A 14,471-nucleotide genomic window follows, 5' to 3' on the forward strand; every position below is an offset into this window, starting at 1 on the left:
CACGTGTAAATGGGGATTGTGATTTGGCATGATTCTTTGTCAGTTAAGGGTCAAGATGTTATTATTCAAGTCCATACACCCATTCCATTGATCACATTTATTGTATATTGAGATATTGACATTCTCACAAACATGCTTACTTGAACCATTCAGTAGTCCTCATACATTATTTCTAAGGTTACAGGATATTCAAAATCTATTTACAGACAAGAGAAAACAGCTTGTTTTTCTAAATATTTGGTGAAAAATTAATATTTTACAAATAACTATGCTAATGGCTGAATCAACAACATTTGGAAAGCATCCATATGTACAAATTATCAGTTTATTGAAGTGAAATGATTGTGTAATTTTCTTGTCGTTTTGACATTATGTACTTATAAAGGTATGAATCAGCGCTTGGTTTTATGTAATTTTGGAGTTTGACACACTTGTAGACTGAACAATTTGTTGCTTAAATTTTTGTGAGAGCCTTTTTTTAGGACCAGTCTGTAGATGATCACTTTAAGTGAATCCACTCATTAAAGTTTAATCATATGAGATTCATGGCAAACTACATGTAGCAAAAAATAAACTTTTAATCAACTTCACATGAATATTACGATGATAAGGAAATGAAAAAAACTTTAAATTTATTAAATGTATAATTCTTAGGAATTTAATATTAAAATTCTGCAAGAAATTAATTTTTTATTAGTTTTATACTTGAAATTGAGCTTACATGTAAAGTTATTTTGATCCTGTGAAGACTAAACACACCTTGATATTTTACTTATCATTCAGGCTACTGTTGCCTTAGATATTGAACTTGAGTACTTTTTTATACAACCACAAAAAAATTACGGCTCTAATATTGTATCATGCTGTTGTTCTTGTCTACAATATTGTTGTCAAGAGTTGTGGTCCTGCATCCATAGACAAGTTGGTTTCCAGACAACAACTTTAGTACAAGTTTACCCATCTTTATAAAATAATACCACAAGGTGCCATACAATTGAATGAAGGCTGGGATTGATTTTGGGAGTTGCGACTTGGATTGTTTAGGAAGTAAAGGCCCAAAAAGGGCCAGAAACAAACATTTCCATAATATCCCAACAAAAACTTAATTATAAGTCAATGCAGCTCAATGAGGTTGTACCAGAAGGTGTTGTACTACAAATGGAAGGTGGGATTTGATTTTTGGTGATAATTGGGGGACCTGGCACAAACATTTTCATGATATTCAACAATAACTTGACTAAGGGGAATGGATATTTCTTAATGAAAGCTGGTATTGATTTTTATGGGGCCACTTGCATTCTTTCATAAAAATTTATTCTGTGGCGAATATTTATTCTAGTCAAAATTCAGAGCTGAATCAGCTTGAACACAGTTTAGGGTTTGACCTCTGTGGTCATATCAAGCTGTGCCCAGCGTTATTGTTGTTATGTTACGTTATTGTAGAGAAGAAATTTCTTGAGTTTTGCAGTATATTTTTAAGGCCTTTCAGATCCATTGTAATAAAACAAAGCAGAACTTTGATTTCTGGGGGAAAATTCTAATACATTTCCATAATAGACTTAATTGCCAAAGGAGATTATAGGAGTGTTAGAACAATTATTTTAGGATGAAATCATTAATTTTGAAATTATGCTTCTTAAAATCAGTATGCATCAAAATCCCTCCTTTGTCACATTAAAAGCTTCTAATTGAATAGTTACCAAATTTCTAATCAGCTTGGGGCAATGAAACCATAGTAAGCTGAAATCAATAGTCTGTTATCATTTCTGTCTTAGTTGGAAGTAAATTTTGCATTTTCTTACAAACCAAGTTAGTGCAGTAATGGCATCTGAGAATGAAGTTGTTATCAATGGTTTTCTGTATATTCTTTGATGAGTGGGTTGGTTGGAGTTTTTGTTCAATTAAAATATCCAGAATCCTTCAATTACACTGTCTTCTAATTTGGGTTCTTTCAGTCTTTTGTTGGCCTGAAATCTAAAGTCTTCATTCTATGTTTCTGAACTGAAATATAGATTGTATGAAGTTAAAAAAAAGTGCCTGAATTCTTAGGTAAAATTACAGCATTCAGGTTTAATGATTGTCATGGATTGTGGATTATTTGTACATTTGTAGAATGCTTGATTGGGATATTTTTGGTTTTTGCATTTGCAGCTTAAGTTGATTAATTTTTAATTTGAATGCATTTGCCTGTCATTCTCCAGACTTAGAATATATATCCATAATTTTTCCTTATTTTTCCTCTAACCATAATATGCATGATCCTCTCCTTGCAGATGTGATGGTCGATCAGTATGCAGCATCGTCGCCTCAAATCATGTATTCAAAGATCCATGTGCATCAACTCATAAATATTTAGAAGTATATTATTATTGTGAAAAAACAGGTAAACAATGATACACTCACTGTACACATTACATCATATGCTGAAGAGAAATAGATATATGTCGATGTCACATTTTAAGTAGCCTTCACGAATGTCATCTAGGTCCTGTATAAAACTGAACTTAACTAAATTGTACTAGATCTTATTTGATAGTTTCAGTTATCCTGTTTTTTAAGTCAAGTTAGGAGTATAATTAGTGGAAGTTCTTTCTAAAGACCATAAGTTTTTACTTCAGAAATATGTTTCAATTACTGCTTAATTGTTGAGCTGAAGTGAAGAGAAAATTCCTTCTTTGTTGCTTCAATAAATTGAATTTAGAGTAAGTTTTATATGTGTGTCTTTTAATATATGTATTATAGTATGCTTCATAACAACAATTCAAAAGATTTTACAGTAATGATTTCTTAATACAATGTTGATTTTTATGGAAGATTTCCAGTTTTTCAATTAAGAATAAGAAAGGGAGTTTTGGGTATCATTTGCTGAGTTCAGCTGTTATAATCTTTTGATTTACAGATTATCAACCCATTCTTGATAATAGATAGCCTTAATCCATTTGTCTGGTCTTTTATGACTTGTTTATTACTGGTCAGCCAAGTACAAATTTGATGGTTAGGTTTCTCATCTGTTGTCAAGAATTAATATCATTTTTAGTATGGTGATCATCATTAAAGAAACACAAGAGAAATGAGACTTATGCTTACAAATCATATCTGAATGTAACACACCCAAACCTATAGCATAAGTCAGTTATCAAACTCAAGCATTCCCAGCCATCAGTATATGTTATTATTTCAGTAATGAAATGCTACTAATTCCTGCTAGTCTTGATTTATTATGTAAAGTATGCCATTTGTTTAGTGTCTGTTAAGAAACTGCCTGTCGATATTTTATTTTAAAATGAATAAAAACAATGGTCAATTGCACAAATGTCTTTTGCTATGTAAATACATTTTCTTTAACATTTTTCATATTAATGTGAAAATATTAATTCTGATGATTTAAGGTAATTAGTCATAATGATTAAATTATTTCAATGAACTGTTACATTTTTTTAAATGTCCTACAATTGAAAACATAAAATCATATGTTGTTACATTTATCATGTTCTTGTTTTGTTGTAATTCCAGAACCTACCACAACTACTTCAACTACATCAACCACAACCACATCAACAACATCAACCACCACAACAACAACTACGACAACAACTCAAAGACCTACTCCATCACCATCAGGTAAGAACCAGCCATGGATTATGAATGATGGGGGAATATTCTCCCGACTCTAATTGGTGTTCCAGTCTGAAGGAGGATACAAAGTTTTAACCTACGTACTGGTACTTTTTTCTCTTTTCCTGAAATCCTGAGAGCTATTACCATACATACTGTACATTGGTCACAGGACCAAATGGACTTTATACATATACTAAAACTTTGAACTGACACAGAGACATGTAAATTTATAAATGTTACTTATGATGCATCAGATGTAAATAAAGAAGCAATCATTCAAAATTCATGAGGAACATCTTCAAACTTATACAATTAACTTATTATTGTAATACATGTATAAATTTTTGTCTACTTAGGTCTTCTCATTTAATCATTTTCTATTATAGAGTGATTATTTCATGGCTGATGAGTAATTTTGTTATGTTATGCTATGATAAATACCAGTAATGAAAAGTTTTGTTTATTGTTTACAATTATTACCTTTTTGCACTCATGAAAGTAAATGATGGGGATCACTCTGCATTGTTATGTTTGTTGTTTCTTTTTGAGTTTGGATGTTTTTGCAGTGTCATATGAGTCTGTACATATTGTTAAAAGTGTTTATATTAAAGATATCATGTTAAAGGTATGAAAAGATATAAGTGGAAATTCAATAATACAACACTTTGTTATAAGTTGAAGTTTATTTGAAAACAGATTTGCTTAGTAAAGTATCAGATTCATGTCTGTATGTCTGTGTTACAATTTGTATCCTGTTAGAATATGAATTCGATCTGTTTGGGGTGGGAAACTACAAGACAGGTCTCTCACTCAAGTGTAAGCTTGATGAATTAGCTAGAAAGACTGCCAATTTACTTCTAAACAATTTCATAGGGAAATAGACTTTACACAATATAATAACCAACTGTGGACAGATTTCAAATGTCTGCTGACAGAATTCTAGACGTTCGTCAATTAGGATTACAGATGATTTTGTATTGTGTTGATTCAGTGGAGTCCAGTAGCCCCTGGTCCTATAGATTTACTGTAATTTCATCATCAATTCAGAGACAAACTGATAAAAAAATGTTGTTTGTTATAGTTAGTAGAAATTAAATTTTTCATGTGATTTTTCCATGGCTTTCAGCTATGTTTTACATGGGTATTACCATACTAATAAAATAGGAATTAAGGAAAGTGCTTGTTACTTACTAAGATTCAGTCCATGCCATGGTAATTACTCACCTCAAGATTTGGTTATAAAAATTTTAGAGAAGAATTTCTCTTTGTTACTCATAAGAAAACTCATTTCTTTAAAATAATGTTTGGAAATAACAAATTCAAGGCATTTTTGCTGACATTTCATTGAAATTTATCATTTTCAAGCTCCTAAATTGACCAGAACAATAACAAATGTTGAAGCACTGAACCTAACACATTGCTTTCTTCCAAATTAAAGTTGTCATGCACATCAAGCTAACCCAGTATTGTTTTTTTTATGGTTGGCACTGTCTAATTTATCTTTCAGGTTGTGATTGTGATCATAGAGGAACAACCATCTGTGTTGTAGAAACTGGAGTATGTACATGTAAAGAGAACTTTACAGGTCCTAAGTGTGATCAGTGTTTACCTGGACATTATAATTTTCCATTTTGTACTGGTAAGTAGGATTATTAGCAACTCTATTATTTATTTATTGTTGTACTGACTGATATTCTCCAACTCGGGCTACTGCTGTATTTGTAAAAAATATTGGCTATTTCCAGTTTCACTGTTATGTCATGTGATGTTGCCAGTAAACAGATTTACACCAGTTTTGAACATCAGGACATAACATCACACTAAACTCTATTGGGCTCACTGTGATATTTTTAGTCTTAAAACTTAAACTTAAAAACTGCCCTTATTCTGTATTGATTGATAAAAGTATATGATGTAGTAGTTTAAACATGGTAGTACAAATTCCAGATTGCAGTTCTGATTACTATTTATAAATGTATGCATGATGTATCTGTCTGTTACATTTATTTTCTGTAGTAATCAATTAAGGAGTGTCATTAAAAGTTAGGTTAGTACACCTATACATAACATTATAATCTTTTTATGGTATTGATCAAAATGTCATGGTTCATTTAACATAAAATATATACAGTATGTTACTGGTATGTAAGGCATAGTAAGGTATCACAAGGGTGTCATTAAAGTCCATTGCTGTATAGAACAGGATATTTTAACACCAAAATGTTTGTACGTTTTCTTTGGGTTTCCCTTAAATCCTAAAACAAATAGCACTTCTTATCATTTTGATAAAATGAAATCAGCTTGTGATTAACTGATATGTGCAGATTACTTTGTTTATTTCCACAGCCTGTGAATGTGACAGAAGGGCTACTCGTCCTGAAATTTGTTCTACTGAGACTGGAGAGTGTTACTGTGGGCATAACTTGTCACCAAAATGTGATGCCTGTCTCCCAGGATTCATCAACTACCCAAATTGTCAAGGTTAATTGAATATAGGTGGCTTGTTTAAGCTTTTTTAACAAAAAGGGAAATTATTTACAAGTCTCTGAAAATGATAAAAAAAGAGATAAAAACTATACATTGGTAGAAAAATATGGTAATCAAAATCTTAATAAAGCCTATATTTGACTAACATAAATAAAGTGATCAAATGTAGTTGTATTTTTTTAGAAGTAACCACTTAAATAAGTCAGTTTTGTTAAAGGAGTATGTTCTGCCTTATAAAAACAATGAATGAATGTTTACCAAATTTTGTTGTATAGGAAAAGGATGTATCCAGCCAAAAACAAAAACAAAAATAAATGATGAATGAAAGTCTACCAAAACCTGGTGTAAAACAGTAGTAACTTAATGATGATGTAGACATTGTTTGAGGGGGGTTTCCTGGTACAGGAATGACTTAAGTAGCTGATTCATTGATTTTTATAATCCCATTGTTCTAAATATGAATATCCTGATCCATTGACCTGTACTGTACAAGGACATAAACTTTAGTTTACAAAAAAAGTTGGGTCAGTAATGTCTAGGCTGATTTATATTTTGATGCAGATTCTTTTTTTAGTTGATTTAGCAACCACTAAGTTACCAACAACTACAAAACCAACTGAATCTAGTCCTCAGCCAATCAAAAGGACTACAAATCCACACTGGATACGTAGTACAACCACTAGGACTCCAGATCCTATGTATACATGTAAAGCTAGAGATGCTGAAGGAAAATGGTGGCCTGCTTCTAAACCAGGATTGGTCTATAGGGACTGTCCTGGTGATCTTAAAGGTTAGTCAAGTTACTCAGAGCTTTTTCTTCCATTATATTAACAGCAAAATGTTTGTCCATTTCTGAAAACGATCACTTTCCAAAATTTTGGTTTTTTGTAAGTATGTTGTCCATACAAAACATATTTATTCATCTGTATTTGAGACATGACATGATGCAAAATCTTCAACCAGAAAAAAAAACATCTTTAAAAGGTGTAATGCCGATCCATCATGTTAATTTCCTAGCTTTATAAAATAAAGAGTTAAAAATGTACTTGTACTTCTTTCCATTTCATCCATTTGTTCCCTTTTGCAATTAGATATTACCAAATTGAAGGGCATTGACTTTCTTGACAGGAAGTAGAACAGGTCATATAAATGAGCTGTTTATGGCAAAGATGTAAAGTATAAGTGTGTTGATGGAGATCATTGTTATTGTACTGCATACTTCATGACTCAAGATTTTGATGGTGTAAATTGATAAGGGTGGGATTAGGTATCATGTTAAAATGGTACTCTTTCTTTTCATCTCTACTTTAAGTACCCATAAATGACCTTGTGATGTACATGATCTTGAATCTGGCTTCTTACTTTTATGTAATATAACAGCTTCTTACTTTATTAGATTGTAATCATTTGTAGCTACTTTTGAATGCTGCAAACTTACATCATTGTAATTTTTTATGTATTCAATGCAATAGCAATGACTTTGTTACACATTAATTACAGTAGTGAAAAAAGAGACCAGGTCATGTTGTTATTACTGCATTAAGAAATATGTGTACTTAGTTCATGAGTTTTACCTTCACCAACATTTATTTCATGTGTGTGAATTTGAATTTGGAGTAAAATCATGTTTAAGTATGTTGTAAAGAGTGTAATTGTATATAACTGTATAAGAAAAAAAAAAACAAGCCAGAACTGAAATGAACATGACTTAAACTCTTATAAATCTTGGTCAGATATTTATTTATGTAAACATTAGATGCTCAAAATTTACCAAAAAATCTTTAAAAAGTCATTATGCATGGTTTTTGTATTCTTTACCAATGTGACGTCATTATTCTGATATTGTTTTGTCTGTATGTATGGTAGTGTAAACAAATTCAAGGGAGTTTTAGCACTTTTCTGATTGTTAAAATCTATCTTTCTATGTCTCATTGTTCCCCAATCCATTGTTTTAAAGGTAGTATAATTCTTACAGTAAAATTGCCTGGATATTTATCACCAATAAATAATTATAAAAGTGAATAATTTAATTGAAATAGGTAAAATGTCGTGGATGTGTGGTAGACGAGGGTGGAGGAAAAGACCTAACTTATCCAACTGTGTGTCCCCCTGGCTGGATAACTTTGAAGATCTGGTAAGTGACTTTGCATGGTTAGAAGTTAGATATATGTTGTACTTGATATTCCTGATCATTTCTTTGGTATTACATTGTATAATGTTTCACCTTATTCTGGTTTTGAAAAAAAAAGAATGAATAGCTTGCTATAAAAGTATTAACTCGTTCAGGTTTTTTTTTCTGTTAAACTAGGTTTAAGGAAGTTATTTTGTAAAAGATCAAATCTCAATAACAAAACAGGATTTTGAACAACAGGAAAACATTTTTTGGCAGTTTATTTGTATATCAAGCATATGCCATGGTTGTAATTGCAAAAAAACTTGAGAATTCAGTTCAGTAGTTAGTTATATTGACTCACGGTTTTAAGTTACCATGAATTAAGTGAATAACAAATTAATATATAATAATTAAAAGTATAGACTGTATATTGATAAATTATTGTGATGTTTTTACCATTGCAAAACTTTGATTGAGTCCAATCTTGCATAAACCACAATAATTGTAATGTTTCAAAAATCAAAACAGTAATTTTGTCTTAATTGACAAAATCACAAAATTAAAACCATGCATGAATTCCTGATATTGTAATATTGTAGTTTTGTTTTCAGAATGTTTTTTTTGTGGAATTACAGCTAGTAAAATAGTGAAATTCAGGAGACAGATTTAAGACCTTTTTTCTATTGAATGATCATTACCTGATGAACTTCTTTGCAGTTGAGAACTTTTTATTATTTCATAGTTACTTGAATATATGTCTGAATTAATTTTAAATCTTGTCAAATGTATTGTTATTAAACCACCTATTACTATTGTTCATTAGGCAACAAGGGAAGGTCAACTCTATCCCCTGAAGTTAACTGTTTTATTCACTGTAATACACATTAATTTGTTCCTTTTTGAATATGAGAGTATTAACTAACAAGAAATCTTTACTAACGTAGATTTATAAAAAGAAATGTGATAGATGTCTCCCTTTTGACAAGAAATGTCGACCAATCAAGTGTAAACCAGGTGTAAGTTGCAGTGTTGCATGATGGGAAAATTGATCCCATGTATTTATTTGATTTTTTTTATCATCTCTCAACTTGTGAGAAAGTCTTCATTAAAATTTTTCAGTTGTATGATTATTCTTCATTTAGTTTTAGTCTTTGTTTTATAAGCGAACGAAGCTCACTCTTACATGTGTAAATGTATAGAAATTTGTATAAAAATTCATCATACTGACACTTGAGAAACTTTCATCAAAGCAAAACACTATATCTGGGTTCATTAAAGCTTCAGAAATAGTAAAAGTGCAGGCTAGACAAAACAACGCCTATGTTATTTTTAAAAAAACTACTTCCGGATGAAACCCTGCTCTCTGTGCCAAACCCAGAACAGTTCAACTGTTAATTTTACAAATATTTGGAATGCCTTTAATTACTGAAGAAAAAATCATAAAAAAAAACTTGGCAAAATGATAAATGGCATGAGGTCTAATTTGTTGAAAAGGGAACCTGATACTTTTGCTTCGGACTTCACTCGCACTTAAGGCCATTGCCTTCCTCGTATTTTTTTATTCAGTGCTCTTGTCCTCGTTTCCTGTAGTCTGGCCATGCAGCCCTGTTTTTAAAGGAACCAGTCTAGGTTTGGGCGATGCCAGCAAAACTACTGCAACCAAATCTAAATTGAAAATGACAATTCTTCTCTCTCAAATAGTTGTTAACATTCTATTCATTTTCATACAACATACAAAGTATGTGCATGTAAATCTGAGTATATAAGCTTTTAACATTCCTTGGTTTTTTTAGAGACTTTTTTATGTATTAGTTACAGTTGTTTTAATTAGTATCATTTACAATATGATAGTATATTTACTTTCATTGGGATTTCTTATCTCTATTCAAGTATTCTTTGAACTGGTATAAATTCAGAGTATTGAAGCAGATTATATGACTATTCAGGATAAAAAGCAACCTCCTGGAGAAATGTTTACATATCTTTAAAAGAAACATTGTCAGTGCATTGACCTACAGTTTTGGAAAGTGAAAAAATGTCTTAATTAAAATGCTGATTCAGGCTTTTATGTTTTTGTTTACTTACATTAAAAAATAAAAAAAGTTTTTTTTTCTATTCTAGATTGATGCTAGCACAGTGAATGTTGAGGATGTTGCTACTACTCTCCATGAGAGAACAATTAGTACTAAATTCAGTCCTGGGGACCTAAAGAAAACTGCTCTAGATGTTTTCCCTAAACTGAATAAAAGATTAAAGGCCCAGATAAAGGACCTACCAAAACCACAGCGAAGAAAGAAGGTGGACATGTATGCTAAGGTAGGAACTTGTACACGTACACATGGGAGATTGATGGTTAGTGTAAGAACAATAAGTTCAGAATCAATCTTCTGCATAGACCTATAACCACTTCATACTTTTCTATACATCACTTTGCTAACTTACAGACTTACAGTTCAGTATTTTATGGATTATAACCATAGAATACTGTGAAAAGTACAGATTGACATCAAGTAGTATAAACAGATCTGTATTTAAGAACATGAACTCTTCAAACTGGCAGAGAAAATGGTGAAATATTCTCCAGTTACCCAATGTTGAGAGCAAAACATACACAGTTCCTACATACTCTATTTCTAACCCCCATCTTTTTGCTTTTGCTATTGCATTATCTTTATTTCCCTTTGAAAAATTTCAGTCTGTGTTGAAATCTGGTAGTAATCTGCTTACAAATACTGATTCATGGAAAGGGTTACCAGCAAAAGAGCGTAGACTTGTAGCAACATCACTAGTGGTTAACATTGAGGAAACGGGGAACCACATTGCTGATACTTTAGATGTAGGGGACCCTCCTGTTGTCACGAAGAATGAAAATATTTGTAAGTATTACCAAATAAGCATTATATGTTAAGATTGAAAAGGTTAAGTTGGAATGAAGTATTGCTTTAGGATGCTTCTCATTCAAAGTATCTGTATTAAATGTAAATAATCACTTGAAAACATACAATTCATAATGGGTAGTTATGGTGTAATATCTTTCTCTGCAAAATGTATAGTTATTACATTTGAGAAATGATATACTGTGGAATTTCTTATTGTGAATTCAGAAATTATTTTTATATTGGCAAAAGTGTGACAGGATTGTAATCACTATTATCAAACTCATGATTTGGACTTTTTGACCTAAATGAGTGGAATCTTTCAGTAATTAAACTGCTTATCTTGTAGTCATGGAAGTGAATGCTATCAACCCTAAAGCAACAGAAGTGAAGAGGTTACGTTTCCCATCATCTTTAGAAGACAGTCAAAGTTCTGGAGATATTGTCTCTATCCCTGTCGTCAGTCTTCAGAATTCATCCAACAATGGTATGTTGTCTACAGTGAAGCCAGTCTAAACCAAACACCTGTCGTACTGAAGAATTTGTTCAGTTTAGACAGGTGTTCGGCCTACACAGGTTAAGATTTCATAGATATTTAAGAGAAAGGACTGCCACACCAATTTAATATGACCATCTTTCAGTTTATTATAGGCTTGATTTGGTTTGAATTTCTTGAACTTGTGAACTATTGCCAATTTTTTACTGTTATTATTATAATAGATGCTTTAAACACATGAAGGACATTGCCTAGTTTTTTTTTTTTTATTTTTAACTGCCATGAAAACATTCTTCAAATTTTTTGTTTGTTTTTACTTGTCTTGTTCTTAAATTTGTCTTTTTTGGCAAGTCTGTTGCAGAGTTGTAAATAGTTCTGATATTCTTAGGGAAATATTAAGTTCAAAATTTGTTGACATTTCAGTCATTATTCTGAAAAATCATGTATTTTATTCTTGTAGGAGATGTAAAAATTGTTTTTCTTATCTACAAAAGTCTGAATGAGTTTATGAGTCCAGAATCTAAGGAAGAATCTCCTGAAAATGATGACACTGTGATTGAGAGTACTGAGGAGCCAACTAGTAATGAGACAGAACCATTCATTGGCACCAATATATTCTCAGCATCAGTAAATGGAAGGAAAACACAGATGGAGTTATCTCAGCCAATGGTGTTTACAATGAAGCATAAACAGGTCAAATCTTATTAAATTGTACATTTTTCCCCAACAGAATTCTGGTTTCTCATTCAAGATTTTGATACTCTGACTGTTGTTATAACCTCGCTCCAAAGGAGAGGATGTATACTGTTTTACCTTTGTCTATTTTCCGTGTTTCTCTCAGTTTTTCTCAGCAACTGCTCATCTCAGCAGCTTGAAATTTGAACACATTCTTCCTGTATATATGCTATTTGGTAGGATTCATTTTTGGAAATTTGACAACTTTGGTACCTAGGACTTTGTTTATTTTTGACTTTATATTTTGGAAGTTAAAATTTTCATCACAACATTCTCAGCAACTAATCACATGGACTTGAAATGTGAACACATTCTTCCTATAGGTGTGCCATATGGTTGGATCTTTTTTTTGGAAAAAATTGACAACAGATTGAAAGTGTGGGTATCACTAGTGAGACATAGCTCACAGATGTCTTGTTTTATAGTGTAATCAACACATCAGTTTGTGGATTACTGTTTTTTTTCTCAGCTGTCTTAAATTTTCTCTGATTTTAGATGTACCTTTAGACTTCGCAATTTATTTGTTAATGTAGATTTCCTTCATTGGGGTAACACAAATAATGACCAAATAGATATAGTACAAAATCTTTAATGAAAAACATCTAGCTGTAGATTGTAATTCCATTCTTTATAGTTATTTTGAAAGCAAGTGTACATAAATGTGTAGATATTAGAAATGGTTTGTAAAATTTTTAATGCATTATTGATTTTCTGAATGTTTGATATTTTCCAGCCAGTGCCAGCTGGATTTCACCCAGTGTGTTCCTTCTGGAAATTTAATGAAAGGTAAGTTAATTGTCAGTCTTGAAAATGGAAAGTATTGAAAATATAGGTAATTATTGTATGGTCCTTTGTAAACTTTAATTTAGTACCATAAGTAAAACATAATGATTGTTTCCTTTATGTCACGTTATTTGTAATTGTCACTGTAAAATTTCTTTCACAGTTTGGAAGGGGAGTGGTCTGCAGATGGATGTAGTTTGGTTAGTACCAACCAGTCATTTACCACTTGTCAGTGTGATCACATGACCAATTTCGCTATACTTATGGATGTTGTAGGCACTAAGGTATAACCAACTCTTATAGTTACTATGGAAGGGCTCAAATTTTCTAGTTTTTGTTCGTCATATAGTTATTTCTTGGCATTTTGAATTCTAGATTTTATAAAACATTTCTCAATGAACAGGTGAAATATTTCATTGACCATTTGATATAGTGATTTGGTAGAACCATTAAACTTCTAATATATGTTTTAAAATGTTGAGAATCTTTCCATCCAATGATCTATACTTTTATTATGATTAAAAAGAATAGTATAGCATTGAATCCTTTTGTGACTTTTTTAAATACTGTTTAAAACATAGTATGGTATACCTTTGTCTGTCTGTCTGTCTTTCTATAGGTGATACTCCTCAAAAACACACTTTCGCAGAGTTTTTAATGTTTTTTGGTACATTTGTCTGTTTTTTTTGTGTTTTTTTTGTTTTTGTTTTGTTTTGGTTTTGAGACTTTCATCACTGAATGATTTCAAGTATATCATGTGCTTAAGTACAGTTTTATGAAGGTTGTGTTTTAAGACTTGTATTATTTAGACTAAAATGGCAATGATTATTTAAGTTATTTAATGTATATTTTTCAGCTATCGATTGAACACCAGATTTCACTGACTGCTATAACCTACCTGGGATGCATTGTGTCTATTGTCTGCCTACTGTGTTGCATATTTACCTTCTGTTTCTTCAAGTGAGTATTTGAAAATATAATACTTGTATCAGCATATTTTTACATGAACTGAATAGTGTTTACATGTGTGTAGAATAGTAAATCTGTATTAAAAGTTTGATACTTATATGGATACAATCTAGATATATATGGCAGGTGTTATATTTAATAATCTTTTTTGATGGTTAAAATGGGTAAAAACTGAATTATTATTCAATTTATTTAAGAACAATGAAAGGTTATTGTCATTGAATGTCAGAATGTCATCTTACATGTGCCTTTGTATACTGTTACTTTTCAGGAATTTACAGTGTGATAGGAACACAATCCACAAGAACCTATGTATCTCACTGATGTTAGCGGAGATTGTTTTCGTTGTTGGCATCAATCTTACACCTTTCCCAGTATGTTGATTGTATTATTT

The 14,471-nt window shown here is 31.2% G+C and overlaps 1 protein-coding gene across 14 annotated transcripts in view; it reads left to right on the forward strand.

The window, feature by feature from the left end:
* The window catches only part of LOC148629431 (adhesion G protein-coupled receptor L2-like), a 57,852-nt gene that overhangs the window by 32,878 nt on the left and 10,503 nt on the right, over window positions 1-14,471 (forward strand). For 10 of the 14 annotated variants that reach the window (XM_088550951.1, XM_088550911.1, XM_088551016.1 and 7 more), the window contains 15 exons: window positions 2,274-2,383; window positions 3,514-3,621; window positions 5,126-5,257; window positions 5,965-6,099; window positions 6,680-6,895; window positions 8,145-8,239; window positions 9,163-9,234; window positions 10,340-10,534; window positions 10,914-11,094; window positions 11,444-11,581; window positions 12,051-12,283; window positions 13,059-13,111; window positions 13,272-13,392; window positions 13,965-14,068; window positions 14,349-14,451. In XM_088550951.1, coding sequence (XP_088407077.1) covers window positions 2,274-2,383; window positions 3,514-3,621; window positions 5,126-5,257; window positions 5,965-6,099; window positions 6,680-6,895; window positions 8,145-8,239; window positions 9,163-9,234; window positions 10,340-10,534; window positions 10,914-11,094; window positions 11,444-11,581; window positions 12,051-12,283; window positions 13,059-13,111; window positions 13,272-13,392; window positions 13,965-14,068; window positions 14,349-14,451 — 1,996 coding nt within the window. The remainder of the gene's footprint in view (window positions 1-2,273; window positions 2,384-3,513; window positions 3,622-5,125; window positions 5,258-5,964; window positions 6,100-6,679; window positions 6,896-8,144; window positions 8,240-9,162; window positions 9,235-10,339; window positions 10,535-10,913; window positions 11,095-11,443; window positions 11,582-12,050; window positions 12,284-13,058; window positions 13,112-13,271; window positions 13,393-13,964; window positions 14,069-14,348; window positions 14,452-14,471) is intronic. The other 4 variants (XM_088550970.1, XM_088550978.1, XM_088550989.1 and 1 more) reach the window with 3 other exon arrangements.

Source organism: Perna viridis, chromosome 1 (assembly GCF_037379345.1).
Source record: "Perna viridis isolate PV_CMFRI_1.1 ecotype Kerala chromosome 1, ASM3737934v1, whole genome shotgun sequence".
In the NCBI taxonomy this organism is placed as follows: Eukaryota; Metazoa; Mollusca; class Bivalvia; order Mytilida; family Mytilidae; genus Perna; species Perna viridis.